The sequence below is a fragment of the Melospiza melodia genome, chromosome 13 (genome assembly GCF_035770615.1).
Source record: "Melospiza melodia melodia isolate bMelMel2 chromosome 13, bMelMel2.pri, whole genome shotgun sequence".
Lineage (NCBI taxonomy): Eukaryota > Metazoa > Chordata > Aves > Passeriformes > Passerellidae > Melospiza > Melospiza melodia.
The window spans coordinates 20508459-20523631 of record NC_086206.1 but is presented as its reverse complement, the minus strand read 5'-3'; the positions used below and the strand labels follow the sequence as shown (position 1 = coordinate 20523631).

The 15173-nt window shown below is 49.4% G+C and overlaps 1 protein-coding gene across 1 annotated transcript; it reads left to right on the top strand.

Annotated features, from left to right (window-relative positions):
- The first annotated feature begins 4006 nt into the window (after positions 1-4006).
- On the top strand, positions 4007-14503 carry IRF8 (interferon regulatory factor 8). The gene is made up of 9 exons (XM_063167575.1): positions 4007-4045; positions 6545-6719; positions 8382-8565; positions 9577-9665; positions 10447-10558; positions 10800-10847; positions 11472-11858; positions 12417-12532; positions 14236-14503. Exons 2-9 carry the CDS (start codon positions 6546-6548, stop codon positions 14404-14406), a joined length of 1281 nt encoding a protein of 426 aa, XP_063023645.1. The 5' UTR covers positions 4007-4045; position 6545; the 3' UTR covers positions 14407-14503.
- Positions 14504-15173: the final 670 nt, after the last annotated feature.

Here is a 15173-nt window from a genome sequence, read left to right as displayed (position 1 = left end):
TGCCTTGCCTTGCCTTGCCTTGCCTTGCCTTGCTTGCCTTGCCTGCCTTGCCTTCCCTTTCCTTTCCCTTCCTCTTCCCTTCCCTTCCCTTCCCTTCCCTTCCTTCCCTTCCCTTCCCTTTCCCTCCTTCCCTTCCCTTCCCTTCCCTTCCCTTCCCTTCCCTCCTTCCCTTCTTTCCCTTCCCTTCCCTTTTCCTTTTCCTTTTCCTTTTCCTTTTCCTTTTCCTTTTCCTTTTCCTTTTCCTTTTCCTTTCTTCAGTTCTTGTTCTCAAGGTTGTTTATTGTTTCTTATCTATAAATTTTTTTCTCCTGTCCGGCCGAAAGAGTCAGAGACACTCTGCCTCCCCCAGGAGCAGTGTTATCTTTTTATACTAAAAACTATGTGTACAATATTTACAATTACTTCCCAATCACCTATGTTAGACAGTGAGCTTCTACTCTAAACCAATATAAAAGTGCCAACATCAGAGCAGAAGATGGAGGCCAAGAAGAAGAAGAACACATCCAGATTCCTCCATCTTGCCCCTTGAACCCTCATTGTAAAAATCCCAAAAATCTATTTTCACCCTCTGATAAATTCACTGTCATTCTACTTAAACTTTCGTGGCTTGTAATCCTTCGTATAAAGGTTGGTAATTGTTTTTTTCAAGGGTTAGATCAAAGGCACAGGGGTCTTGGGCTCTGGGGCTTTCCTTAGCCCAGCCCCAGGAGTAAGGGGAAAGGAAAACCCAAATTTACCTTTTTTCTGACATTTTCCTTTTCCCAACCTCAGGGATAAGGGGAAAAGTGAATCCAAATTTACCTTTTATCTGGCATTTTCCTTATGCCAACCCCAGGGAAGAGGGGAAAGGTAAACCCAAATTTAGCTTTTATCTGGCATTTTCTTTATCCCAACCTCAGGGATGAAGGGAAAGGAAAATCCAAATTTTACCTTTTACCTGGCATTTTCCTCACCCCAACCCCAGGAAAAAGGGGAAAGGAAAATCCAAATTTAGCTTTTATCTGGCATTTTCCTTATGCCAGCCCCAGGGATAAGGGGAAATCCAGCAGTGCCTGTCCCACTGCCTCCATCCCTGCAGCCAGAGTGGGTTTGGGATTTCCCTGAGCCCCTCTGAATGTCCCTGCTTGCCAAAGAAACCAAAAGCTTGGTTGGATTCACTCAACCCATGGACCAATTTAACTCTACCCCCCTCCAAAAGCCTTTTTGGTACCTAAACCATGTGGCCATGTCCAGTTTTTCATCCCAAACTCAGATTGTGCTTTTCCAGAGCTTTTTTTTTCGGCAGGAATTCCCTCATCTCCCTTACAATCCATCCCATCCCACGGATTCAGCCCTTCAACCCTTCTGTGCCATCTCACCCTTTTACCATGATTACCCTGTTTGTCCCCTCAAAAAAATGTCTGCAATTCCTTCTAAGAAAAAAGGGATTCAAAACATTTCTAGGAATTCTCTGGATGAGGATTTTTGGGTACACATCGTGTGACAGCACCAGGGTTGACTCACCCAGCTCCTAATAAAGACAAAAAGTGATTAAATCCTGAGGGTGCCTGGACTTGATTTGTGGTGTTCCTGGTGGGAATATATAGAAATGGACTGAAATGACCTCCCTGCTTCCCATTTTCTTGATGAGAACCACCAGCAAAACAAAAAGTTTTAAATATTCTGTGTTTAGCCATGATGTACAGAATTTCAGAGAGAAAAAATGTGTTTTTTTTCCATTTATTTAGATGGAGAAAAGGGTCCCTGTGGCTGTTATTCCACATGGAAGTAATGGGAAAGCAATTAATTGATGGAGTGGGCTGAGGGGAGGCTGAGCAATCAGCTCAGGGATCAATATTGGATTTAAAGCCTCGTTTTTCATTTTCGGAAGCAGAAAAATGGAACTTGCAGGCAGGAAGAGAAAAGAGAAGAAAGTGGGAGTTAATAGGAAGTCATTGGAGATGGGTGATAAGCAGAGATTAGAGGTGCAGGAGGTGTGATAAGCTCCACAGCCCGGGCTTCAAACATTGCCTGGGAACCACAGCCCCAGAGCAAAACCTGAGAAAATCCCCCAGGTTTGGGGAATCACAGGGAATGCAGCAGCAGAACCCTCGTGCCTGACATCACAGCCACAACCGTGCTCCTAACCCAAATTTTCCTGGATTTGAGGGCTCTCCCAAGTGAATATACATATCTATTTTATATTATTTTATTTTATATAATAGATATATCTTTCTATCTGTTTTTCTACTCTGGCCTCCATCAGCGGGACCTGAGGTGGCTTCAGGAATTCTGGCAGCTGGGAGGCAAACCCCAAACAGGTAAAACTGGGCTGATTTTCCACTTTTTGGACATTGCCAAGAGCACATCAGGCTGTCCCACATCAGCAGGACTGAGCTGCCCAGGATGCTGCAGACACGGGGAAATTGTTCCCAACACATTTCTGGCCCTGCTGCTGCTCATCTTCCCTTCCCTTAAAAATTATATTTTAACCCCCTATTTTATTTGGGTTAATTTTTTATCCTCCCCACAGGAGGAAATCCCTCCTCACCCCAGGGAATTTGGATTTTCCTTTCCACCTTTACCTTCACCTTGCCTAGGAAGATGCAGAGCCAAAATGAAGATGGGAATGATGAAGTCACCTTGTCCCACCGTGATGAATTTCCAGGTTTTTGGTCTCCAGAGGGGATGCAGACCCTTTAAAATATCACAAGTTTCCCAGAATTTTAACAAAGCAAAGAGGTTTTTACAGGAGGGTCTCTGTCTAGCAGGAGGATGCAAAGCCCCTGCAAAGCTTAAAATTGTATTTGTTGGTCAAAAAAGAAAATGAATCCCTCTAAAAAAAGATGTTTCTTGGCTCACCTCAAACCTCCTGGGGGGGATCCAATGAGGATCAGTGGGGTGTTTAAAAACAGGGGCCATTCCAGCCATCCTTTATTAGACACGACAGGAAAGGTTGTGCGCCTCAGAGCGTTATTTTTATTGAACCATCTGTCCATACATTTCCCATTTCTCTGTATTACCCACGTGGGAGTAATTATGGTTTTCTTCCAAGAAATGTGTGTGTAATCTGGTAATCCCAAAAAAATCCCCCTCTGAAGTCAGGCTGCACATGGTCCTTCATGCTCTGCTGGGTCTGGCTGGGTTTGGACACCAAATCCGGACTGGGAACAGTGGGAGATGCTGGGAGGGAATGATCCAGGACTGGGGCTGAGCCAGAAAGGAACTGGGAACTGCCTGCACTAAACTGGGACTGGGGGTGGACCCGTGTGGGACTGGGGAAAGGGGCCTGGGAGTGGGAATGGACTGGGGAAACTGGTCTGGGACTGGGGAAACTGATCTGGGAATGGGGACACTGGTCTGGGATTGGGGAAACTGGTCAGGGACTAGATTGATCTGGAACTGGGGAGACTGGTCTGGAATTGGGGAGGTTTATTTGGGGATATACTGATGGATTGGTCTTGAACTGGGAATATTGGTCCGAGACTGGGAATGGACTGGGCTGGGACTGGGATATTGGTGTGAGACTGGGAATGGACTGGGCTGGGACTGGGACTTTGGTCCGAGACTGGGAATGGACTGGGCTGGGACTGGTAATGGCCCAGTCTGGCTCTGGGCAGATGCTCTGGGACTGGGGAAGCTGGGTTAGAACTGGGAATGGATTAATTCGGGATTGGGAACGACGGCACCGAACCGACCCCGGACAGACCCGGGATAAACCCGGGACAGGGGCGGGTTAACCACGCCCCCTCCCGCTCAGGCCCCGCCCCCTCCCGCTCGGGCCCCGCCCCCCCGGTCAGCTGATTTCAGGGAAAGCCGCGCTTTAAGAGAAACTGCGGCGCGCGCCCCGCCGGGACGCTCCTCATTGGTCAGCGCCGCACGGCCCCGCCTCCTCATTGGGTAGAGCGGGAGCGGCGAGAAGCCGGTGATTGGTGGAGCGCGGAGGGGGCGTGGCGGTGGGCGTGACCTCATTATGTCTCTGGTATATATAATGAGCTCAGCGAAACCGCGGGCGCGGCACCGGCAGCGCAGAAACGGGAACGGTACCGACCGGGGGAACAGACAGGTACCGGCATCCCCACAGCAGCACCTCCTGTGGGTGGGCAGCGACCGGCCGGGGACAGGGACCTGAATCTCCCGTGGGAGGGCAGGGACCGGCTGGGGACAGGGACCGGCACCGGCATCACCCGTGGGAGGGCAGGGACCGGTCGGGGGACCGATACCGGCACCGGCATCCCGGGGAGAAGGCAGGGACCGGCACCGGCATCGCCTGTGGGAGGGCAGGGACCTGCCGCAGGACCGCGTCCTGTACCGGCATCCTCGGTGAGAGGACACCGGGAAGGCACCGGCACCGCTCGGGGAAAGGCTGGGGCAGGTCCCGAGCCCTTCCCCGTTACCGGCATGTCGCGGGATGCCCCCGTGTCCCGGGATGCCCCCGTGTCGCGGTCCCTGCGGGTGGCAGAGCCCGGGATGGGCGGTGGAGCCGCAGCGCTGCCGCTGCCAGCCCGCTGGAGGCGGCTCCCCGATGTCCTGAGCCTGTGACTCCCTCTCGGGGACGCAGATGGAGCCCCGGCCTCCGGCAGGGATGGGAAGAAGGTTTCTAGAATAAGTGTCCCATTTCTGCGGGATTTCTCGGGTTCTTCCCTTTTGGCATCTCTCGGGGTGGGCGCTGGAGCCCCCAGAGAGGCCGTGTGTGCCCCGTTCCCCCAGGGATGAGCTGTGCCGTGTCCTTTGGGACAACCAGAGCTGTGCCCTCCGCGGTGTTTTGGCTGGTGGTGTTGGTGTTCACCATCCCTAAAATCCAGGGGCTGTGCTCTGAGTAGCCATGGCCATCAGGAAGGGGTGGAATTTGGTGGCACTGAGCTGGTGGCAACCCATGGCAAAGCAGGGACCACAGGCTCTCAGGCTGTGCTGGGAACATCCTTTTTTTCCCGTTTTCTTCCCAAAAAGCTTCCAGTGGGGCAGTAAATAACACATAAATGAGGGAGAGGCAGTCCTGTAAAATGCAGAGCCCAAAATGCCTGGGAAGTTGGTTCAGGGGCTGCTGATCACTTCTGCCAGGCCACCAGCTGCTGTCATGACAGGGAGGTGACAGGGAGGGTGAGCCTGGCACTTTGCTTGCACTGATTGTGTGTTCCTTATCCCCGTGAGGATTTGGGATGCAGTTTGGAGCTGGCATCCCCTCCCCGAACAGTGCTTGGTGAGAGGAGCTGCTGCCCCCTCCGGGACAGATCCTTGTGCCAGGGACAGCTCTGGCACCCCGGCATGGCCAGACCAGTGTCACTTGCTCAGGTGACAGCACAGCTGGGGGCTGTAATCCCCATCCATCTGCTTCCTCTGTGATTTATCCCGCAGCAGAATAGGAATAGGCAGAGCACTGAGTCAGCCACTCTGGGAGCGGAACTTTGCTAGGGCTGCAGGAAGAATTTGTAGCAACTCAGAAGGAAATTGCCTTCATTTTTATTCTTTTTTTTTTTTTAATTTTAAAAGAAGCAGAGGATTGGGTGGGGTGTGGTCTGGGGGGTGTTTTAATCTTAGAATTACAGAACTGTGGGATCACAGAATGGTTTGGGTTGGAAAGGACTTTAAAGTGGGCAGACATTGGCACGTGGGGCTTCCAAAAGCTGCAGGTGGTGCTGCTGCCAGCTGAGCAAGGGGGAAAGGGGCAAAGGAGCCCAATCCCTGTTCTGGGATAGAACTGGGATAGAGCTGAGAGGGCTCAGAGGGTGTCCCTGCATGTGAAAAATGCCAATCACTTGTTTTTAAAATATTTAAAGTTTAATAGTAATAAAATGGTTATAATTAGAGTAATATAATTAGAGTAATAATAATTTGGACAATTTGAATTAGGACAATATGAGACAATAGAAACAAAGAGTTACAGGCAGTCTGGGTTCCTTTTCTGGGCAAAATAAGCCTGAAAAAGGACCCACATTAACAAAGGATTAACCCTTAAAAACAATAACCTGTTGCATATTCATACATCTCATACATGATGCATAAATTCCATTCAAACACAGGATTCTGTCTGGTCGGTGTCAGCTTCTTCCTCTGAATCCTCACAGTGTCTTCAGGGCTGATCCAGGTGGGGAGAAGTTCATTTCTTCTGATAAGAGACAATTCTGATAAATTCTCTTTCTCTGAAAGATTCAGGTGTCCTGTGGCTGCTGTCTCACTGTGACTCCTTTATTTAGTAAAAGTATCTTACATAGCAGAGTTTCTACTTTAACATTTTGCTATCGCTGTGGGAATCTACAAAACTAGGTGGTTTTGGGGAAAGCTGCAAAAGGCAGGCTTCAGATACAGCATTGATACTTCCCATTGTCATAATCATGTTGTGAGACTGATGCTGAAAAATAAACAGCTCAAGGCACTTTCCACAGCAGCCGCGTCTCGTTTGTGTCTGTAAATAACCCCCCTTGCCAGCATCGATAACCTAAAACTACATTCAACACACTACCCAAGAAAACCAACACAGCACTACTTTCTAACACAACACATGCAATATTCCCTTTAATATCTGAGAGAAACCAATGACAAGATGTGGATTTTCCCCCCTGTGCAGGATGTGTGACAGGAACGGCGGGCGGCGGCTGCGGCAGTGGCTGATCGAGCAGATCGACAGCGAGCTCTACGCGGGGCTCATCTGGGAGAACGAGGACAAGTCCATGTTCCGCATCCCCTGGAAGCACGCCGGCAAGCAGGACTACAACCAGGAGGTGGATGCTTCCATTTTCAAGGTAGGGAATGCCTTTTTCTTGGTGGTTCCTTGTTGGAGCCCAGGAAATTACTCTGGCTGCCCTGGAGGGTTTGAGATCCTGCCCAGGGGATTGGAGACCTTGGCACAGAGCCCAAGACCCCTGTGCCTTTGATCTAACCCTTGGAAAAAATTACCAACCTTTATATGAACAGTTACAAGTCAAGACAATGGTAGTGAATTCATCATGGGGTGAAAAATAGATTTTTGGGGTTTTTAGAATGGGGGTTCAGGAGGCAAGATGGAGGAACCTGGGCGTGTCCAGCCTTTCTCCTTCTTCTTCTTGGCCTCCATCTTCTGCTGTGATGGTGGCACCTTTGGATTGGTGTAAGGTAGAAACTCACTGTCTAACATAGGTGATAGGTATTAGGAGGTTATGGAAAATAATGTACAGGTAGTTTTTAGTGTAAAAGATAACACCAGTGTGCCTCAACCTGACATGCCAGACAGACCTCAGCAGGCCAGAGAAAGAATGCTGTAGATAAGAAATAATAAACAATCTTGAAAACAAGAACAAAAGAGTTCTGGCTCTTTCTTCAACAGCCAGGCTGGAAAAAAGTCTGTACATATCTCAGAGTCACTGTGAGCAGCAGAGATTCTGAGAGTTCCTGGGCTCTTTGCTGCTGGTTTTGTCCCTTGGTGGGACATGGCCACGCTGTTTCTGGGTTTTACATCTTTAACCCTTGCAGGAGATGCTGCAGTTGGTCTCCTGGCTTTTTTTTTTTTTTTTTGAGATGATTTATTCCTTTTTATCAAAATTTAGGACCAGTTTTAAGTTTGTTTTCAGCATGTTTGAATCCAGGTGTGATGTGAGAAGCAGCTTTTGACCTGCTCTAAACTTCTTATCAGCTTGATGATAAAATGCTGATGAGTTTGATGATAAAATGCTGGGTTTATGTTAAAAAAAACTAAAAGGACTTTGTAGGTGGGAAGGAAGGATTTCACTGAATCGGGGATTTCCAGTTTTGGAAAAAATGGGAAAATTCCATCCCAAAGCAAAAAGTTCAGGTCTTCCCCAGGAATTCCCTTCCCTCTGACCCCACTTCCAAGTATCTGTACTGGTGAAGGAGTTTAATTTCAGTAAGACCTGGTTTGGGAGCACTGAGTTATGAGGGCTTTGAACTCAGCCCTCTGAAAATTTATAGAAATATTATAAAAGAAATCAATCTGTATATTTAAAAAAAATGTAATGTTTTTATTCAATGGAAAATATGTTCTTCTACTAAAAGCACAGATTATATTCTGATCTTGGGGAAACCAGTTCATTTATTTATTAATATTAGTCAGGAGATGGGCAATGAGGTTTATTTTGATTTTTGAGCAGCGATTCCTCATGCTCCTGACCATTAGGTGCAGAAGTGAACCCACAAGTGAGGATTTTGACCTCTGCTTTTTGCAAACCTGCCTTTTACCAGCCTTTTCTGCATTTCTGAGGCAGGCAGTGCTGCTCTGCACCCCAAACCCCCCTGGTGTGGTGGCTGTGCAGGTGGCTGCAGTCTAGGAGTGAAACAGCAAATCCCCAAGGGATGCTCGAGAGGGTGCAAGATGCAAAATGCTCTCTGCAACCCCAGCTCTTCCTCCCTAGGAGGCTTTGTAGGGCTCACAGGGAGGATTTCCTTAGGGTTTTTCTCATTCTTTGCTTCAGGCCTGGGCTGTTTTCAAAGGCAAGTTCAAGGAGGGTGACAAAGCCGAGCCGGCCACATGGAAGACGCGGCTGCGCTGCGCCCTGAACAAGAGCCCTGACTTTGAGGAGGTGACAGACAGGTCCCAGCTGGACATCTCCGAGCCCTACAAGGTCTACAGGATCGTGCCAGAGGAGGAGCAGAAGTGTGAGTTCCCCAGGAAAGGGCTGAGCCCTGTTTTGGGTCCATCCTGTGAGCACAGCCCTGCACCTGAGCACGGCTCCCTGGCCAGCCCTGCTCTGTGCTCTGTGCTTGTCCTGCTCTGCAGGTGTCTCCTGGGGTGACAGGGAGGGGAGGACAAAGCCCAGGCTTGGGGTTTTTAACCACCTAAACCCCTTAAAGGAAATACGGGACAACTGCAGCCTTGTGGGAACTCCCATTCCCTGAGACTATTGTAGGCGCAAATTCCACTTCCCTGCTTCGGGGAGGAACATGAGCCTCAATCTTTATTTTCCTCCCAACCCAGCCTCAGCCTTTTTTTTCCTCCAAACCCCTGCCCTGTGAGGGTGGTGTGGAGCTGCAATAAATTCCTTTTCTTGCTGGAGGAGGAATCATTTTGCAGAGAGCTGCTCTGATGTCCGCTGTGGCTCAGCTCACACTAACTATAACTCTATTTGTGGTTAGGGGAGCCTGTGTGCTTTGTCCTTTAAGCTAAAAACTTGCCAAAAAAAAAAAAAAAAGAGCATGATTTTGCAGTCAGGAAATCTGCCTTTAGCATCTCTGTCCCCCCCCAGCCCGTTCACACAGGGGCTGTGCTGCCACTATGCAAATGGCACTGCAGGTTCCCACCAGCAGCACCGCTGCCCTGGCGTGGCTGGTGGAAAAAAGAGAAGCAGCAGCCCCAGCCCCAGTCTCTGGGGTGCTCAAAAAAACCCCAAACCCTCTCCTCTCCTCCAGCTTTGTCTCTGCCACCAGCCAGGTTTTTGATTTTTCTTGCTGCTGGTCCCTGTGCAGGGGGGAAATGAGTTGTAAAGTGATTTTCGGCCCCAAAAAAGCAGCTCTGGAGGGGCTGTGAGCCTCTCCAAGCTGCTGTTACACGGCTCTGCTGTGGTTCCTGCTTTCACCACTTTCACTGGGTGAGAGGTTTCCAAAACCCTTCAGGATGAGCTGTGCTTGGCAAGTGTGGGTGTTCTGATGCAGCCCCACCTCTCCCTGCAGGCAAAGCAGGGGTGGCCAACGGGAGCAGCCTGAACGATGTCACCGACATGGACTGCAGCTCCTCTGCCATCGACGACCTCATCAAGGAGGTGAGGCCTCACCCTGGCTGCAGGGCAGGGCTTGGGGTGTTCACAGGGGCTCTTGGACTGGGGGAGAGACGAGGATCTGACTCCGTGTTACAGAAGGCTTGATTTATTATTTTATGATATATATTACATTAAAATTATACTAAAAAAATAGAAGAAAAGGTTTCATCAGAAGGCTAGCTAAGAATAGAATAGGAAAGAATGATAGCAAAGGTTTGTGACTGACCAGAGAGTCCAGGCCAGCTGGGCTGTGATTGGCCATTAATTAGAAACAACCACATGAGACCAATCACAGATGCACCTGTTGCATTCCACAGCAGCAGATAATCAATGTTTACATTTTGTTCCTGAGGCCTCTCAGCTTCTCAGGAGGAAATATCCTAAGGAAAGGATTTTCCATAAAAGATGTCTGTGACACTGGGTCAAGCTGTCATCTTTGGGAAAGCACTGCCTTCCCCAAATTGCCTCTGCAAAGCTGCAGGGTTGGGTTTGCAGCTCCTCTAGGTGAGCCAGCCCCAGCTCCTGCTTTCCTTGTGCATCCAGCTGGGAGAGACCTTCCCTGGGGATGGGTCTGTCACAGCTCTGTGCCCCTCCTTGGCCTTGTCACACCTGCCTGCTCACCCTCTGCAGCTCTTGAGGGTCATATTCAGATGTACAACCTGGGCAATGCCAGACTTGGTCTTTCCACCCCCTCAAAAATTGGCTGGTGTTGCCGTTTGGGCCCTCCCTGAGCCTTGCTGGAGGCATCAAACCCGCTCTGATCTCAGTATCTGCTGTCCCACAGCCCTCCTGTGTGGATGAGTACCTGGGCATCATCAAGAGGAGCCCCTCACCCCCACAGGAGACCTGCAGGAACCCCCCAATACCCGACTGGTGGGTGCAGCAGCCCAGCCCTGGTAAGCAGCCAGCAGCTTGTGTGGTGTTTGGGGCGGGAGAAATCTTCCTGTGTGGGGATAAACTGCTCCCCATTGTGTGTTTAATCTTCCTTACTGAGAATGTTTGAAGTACTCATGAAGAAATCCAGCTGGGAGATTTTTGCTGGCATTTCTCGTGTGGGAAACCTGGGGCAGAAAATGAGGAGGGATTGGGATTTGGGGTTTGGGAGTGCAGGCTCAGCTTGGCTTTCTGTGCCCACAGCGTTGCCCCTGATGAATGGATACTCCAGCTATGAGCAGTATCACTCAGGTAAGGCTCCTCACCTGGCCAGCAGGTGTGTGTGTCTCTGTTTGTGGTGGCAGGAGGTGGCTCTGACTCTGTCCCCCACCTTCAGGGAGGCTTTGCTTTGGGTTTGGGAGGTGCTGCACCCTCCTGATTATCCACATTGCCATGCTGGGAGGAATCCTGCCTGGTGGCAGGGGGGCACAGAGCAGCTGCTTGGGATGTTGGGACCAGGCAGCTTTTGGGATGGGGGGATCTGCTCATGGCATGAGGGAAATGTGGAGCAAAGGCAGGAGGGAGAGGTTCGATGGGTTTGAAATAAACCACCAGAAGTTCTACCTCAACATGAGGAAAAACTTCCCATGGAGGAGGGTGTCAGAGTGGAATTTCCCTCTCTGGAGACGTTCAGAGAGGAACTGGTGGAACAAACCCCGCCTGGATTTGTTCCTGTGTCACCTGCTCCAGGTGACCCGGGTGGTTTAGAGATCCCTTCCAACCCCAACCACTCCATGATCCTGTAACATTGGGAGCTCTCACTTGCTGATCAGCCCTGGAAATGCCACTCCCAGGAGATCTGGAATTTGGGCGTGGCAGCGAGGAGCACCTGTGTCCTTCCCTGATGAGACCCCCACAAATCCCTCACCCCCCCAGGTTATTCCCAGATGGTGATCAGCTTCTACTACAGCGGGAGGCTGGTGGGCCACGTCAGCACCTCGTGCTCTGAGGGCTGCAGGATCTCCCTGGGGCAGCCCTCGGGCCACGGGGAGAAGCTCTACGCCCCCGATGCCCTGGAGCACGTGCGGTTCCCCTCGGCCGACGCCATCCAGAACGAGCGGCAGAAGCAGATCACCAGGAAGCTCTTTGGCCACCTGGACAGGGGTGTCCTCCTGCACAGCAACAAGCAGGGCATCTTCATCAAGAGGCTCTGCCAGGGCAGGGTCTTCTGGAGTGGCAACACCATGGCCTACAAGGACAGGCCCAACAAGCTGGACAGGGAGGATGTGGTGAAGATCTTTGACACCAATTTGTTCTTCCGAGGTTTGTAGGAGCCCCCTGATTATTATTATTTTTTTGGTGTTGGGATTTCTGCTCTTTCCTGTAGGAAATAAATCCTCTGTATTGGGTGGTTGAGGATGGTCAGCCAGCAGATGTGGTGGACAATCCTGGGTGGAAGCAGTTTTGGGGTGGGGAAACCTTGAGGAGGGGATGGGAGAACAGGGATATGACTCTGGCCAGAAACTCCCTGGAAAAGCTGAGGTAATTCTGGCATCCCAGAGCCTTGGGACAATGCACAAAGGGTTTCTGGAGCTTAAACCTGGTGTGAGACCCCCTTGGGCCCTGTGGTGGGGTTGAAAGGGTGCAGCCCTTTTTCCTTGCACACTTTGAATCCCTCCCTGCTGGGTTCCCAAGGGTGAGCAGGTGACACTACCAGACCTAGGAAAGGATAATGGGGTGTTTGGGGTCATGTGGCAAATTGGCAAATTCCAAACTGGAGGCTTTGCTTGAACCCACAGCTTCCTTGCGGGTTGTTTGATCCCAGGGATGTGTAACAAAGCCCCTGGAGGGCAAATTCCGATTTTTCCTGTGTCCTTGCAGAGCTGCAGCAGTACTACAACAACCAGGGCCGCTTCCCTGACAGCAGGGTCATGCTGTGCTTCGGGGAGGAGTTCCCAGACGCGGTGCCCCTGAGGTGTAAACTCATCCTTGTCCAGGTACGGGGGGCTGGGATGGAAAGGGAGCCAGGCAGGGTGGGAATTCTGCCAGCAGAGCCCCAGCCCTGCAGCATTTGGGTGTAAATGTCCCCACGGGGCATTTGGGTGCCTGCATTGGGGTGGAAGAGGCTTTTCCACAGCCTCCTGAGAGGTGCTTGGGCTGCTGGTTATCAAATCCCTGGAGCTGGGTTTGCAAATGAAGCTCTCCTAAGGGCATGAGTGTTGGGCAGGATGAAACGAGAAAGCCTTTTAAATATGACTGCCTAGCAAAAGATTTTGAGAATATAGAAGCTATATGCGAGATTGAAATGAAAGCAACCTTTGAGATACCTTAGTTGTGACCAGTTGAATGTAATCCCCCCTGGAGGACACAATTCCCTCTGCAAGCAGGCAGACCTAAGATTCAGAGAAGGCCTTGCAACTTGGCAGATAAGGCCCAAAGAATAAGATTTAGGGTTTAACACGTAAACATAATATAGTAATGAAGTGATTTTTATAGGTTGTGTAGAAATGTTATAAGATATGCATGCTGTAGTAGATTAGTTAATGAGAATCTGCATATTCAACACTGAAGACGATTTATTGTGTTGTAACGGGAGCTTCGCTCTCTTTTTTGCTCCTTTTTGCTCTCTCCTGTTGTTCACTCTCCAAGCTCTCTTACCTCTCTTCTCCCTTATCTCTTTGCCCTCGTGCTCCTCTTCACGCCCTTTTCTTTCTTTGTCTCTTTGTCTTCCCTCTGCACTCCTTCACCCCCTCCTTTTACATGCTCTCTACTCTTAAACTTTTGTCTTGAACTCTCTTACACTTTAAGCCTCTTTTCTCTCGGCCGTGCTCTGAGCTGCAGCTGGCAGCTCACAACAGGCCCCTTCACCCACACCCTTTGTAATAAACCAATAGTTTCATAACTTGGCTCCAAAGAAATCTCGTCTCCGTCCATCCCTACCGTGCGTGACCCTCGTCACCTACACATGAGTTTTGTGAACTGCAGGGAAATCTTTCCTCTTCCTCCTGATCCTGCTTTGTCACTGGGATTTCTGCCTTCTCCTGTGGGAAATGGGGAAGTAAATCCCTGGAGTGGTGGGTTTAAGATCAGTCAGTGATGTGGTCAACAGCTGTGGTTGGCAGCAGTGGGGTTGGAGGGGGAAGAAGGGGGGTTGGGATGTGGGGTCAGTCCTCATGGCTCTGGTCAGAAACTTCTCCTTGGAGAAGCTGCAGCAGTTGTGGGGTTGGAAAGGCTCAGGACAGGGTTTCTGGAGCCTCTTGGGCCAGCCAGGCTGTGGCAGGGAGGGCACAGGCAGGGTGTGGCATCCCCTCTTGAGCAAGCAGAGACCCACACAAGCTCTGTGAGGTCCTGTGGGGATTTTACAAGACCAGAGACTGCTCCTGTGCCTCCTGCACGGCTCCTGACCTCGTCACCTCCGGCTGTCCTGCAGGTCTGCCCCAGTGGATCACTCTGGATGTGCTGGGACACCCCCAGCCTGTCCTTGCATCTCAATATCCCTGCTGGCAGCAGCTCCTGGGCCCGCTCCCTTTACTCCTGGGCCTGTCCCTTTACTCCTGGGCCTGCCTCTTTATTCCTGGAGCTGCTTGTGGAGAGCCAGACCTGCTGTGTGTCCCCCAGCCCATCTCCACTGCCTGGAGCATCAGAGATGCCCCAAGAGCTCGCTCCTCACTCAATCCCTGCCCTCTTTGCTTTGTCCCAGGTGGAGCAGCTGTACCTGAGGCAGGTGGTGGACGAGGCTGGCAAGAGCTGCAGCTCCAGCCCCATGCTGCCCATGGCTGAGGAGCCCCAGCACGAGCAGGGCTACCGGATCTTCCAGGACATCTGCACAACGCGGCCGCTCTTCAGGGAGAGCCAGCAGATCGCAGTGTGAGCCCTGAGGGGCTGGCCTGGCCGCACCCAACTGGTCCCACCAGTGCCGAAATGTCCTAAAAAGTGGCACTAAAAAGTGTCCTTATTTTCTTTTTATTTTTGTCCTATTATTTTTATTTTCTTCTTATTTTTATTTTCTTCTTATTTTTATTTTCTTCTTATTTTTATTTTCTTCTTATTTTTATTTTCTTCTTATTTTTATTTTCTTCTTATTTTTATTTTCTTCTTGTTTTTTTCTTCTTGTTTTTTTCTTCTTGTTTTTATTTTCTTCTTGTTTTTATTTTCTTCTTGTTTTTATTTTCTTCTTGTTTTTATTTTCTTCTTGTTTTTATTTTCTTCTTGTTTTTATTTTCGTCTTGTTTTTATTTTCGTCTTGTTTTTATTTTCGTCTTGTTTTTATTTTCGTCTTGTTTTTTATTTTCGTCTTATTTTTTATTTTCTTCTTATTTTTATTTTCTTCTTATTTTTATTTATTTTTTCCCCTTTATTTTTTTCCCCTTTATTTTTTTCCCCTTTATTTTTTTCCCCTTTATTTTTTTCCCCTTTATTTTTTTCCCCTTTATTTTTTTCCCCTTTATTTTTTCCTCTTATATTTTCCTTTCTTTATTTTTTCCCATTTTTGTCTTTATTTTTTTCCCATTTTTGTCTTTATTTTTTTCCTATTTTTGTCTTTATTTTTTTCCTATTTTTGTCTTTATTTTTTTCCTATTTTTTTTTTCTTTATTTTTTTCCAAAAGTTGAGTTTTGTTCTTTGCTGTTTCCAGTGCA

What these genes read in the sequence shown, in the direction of transcription:
- IRF8 (XM_063167575.1), top strand. Translation starts at nt 6,546, where the DNA reads ATGTGTGACAGGAACGGCGGGCGGCGGCTGCGGCAGTGGCTGATCGAG. An exon ending in GCCAGAGGAGGAGCAGAAGT is followed by an intron (nt 8,566 to 9,576) that starts GTGAGTTCCCCA and finishes CTCTCCCTGCAG; the next exon opens with GCAAAGCAGGGGTGGCCAAC. An exon ending in GTAAACTCATCCTTGTCCAG is followed by an intron (nt 12,533 to 14,235) that starts GTACGGGGGGCT and finishes GCTTTGTCCCAG; the next exon opens with GTGGAGCAGCTGTACCTGAG.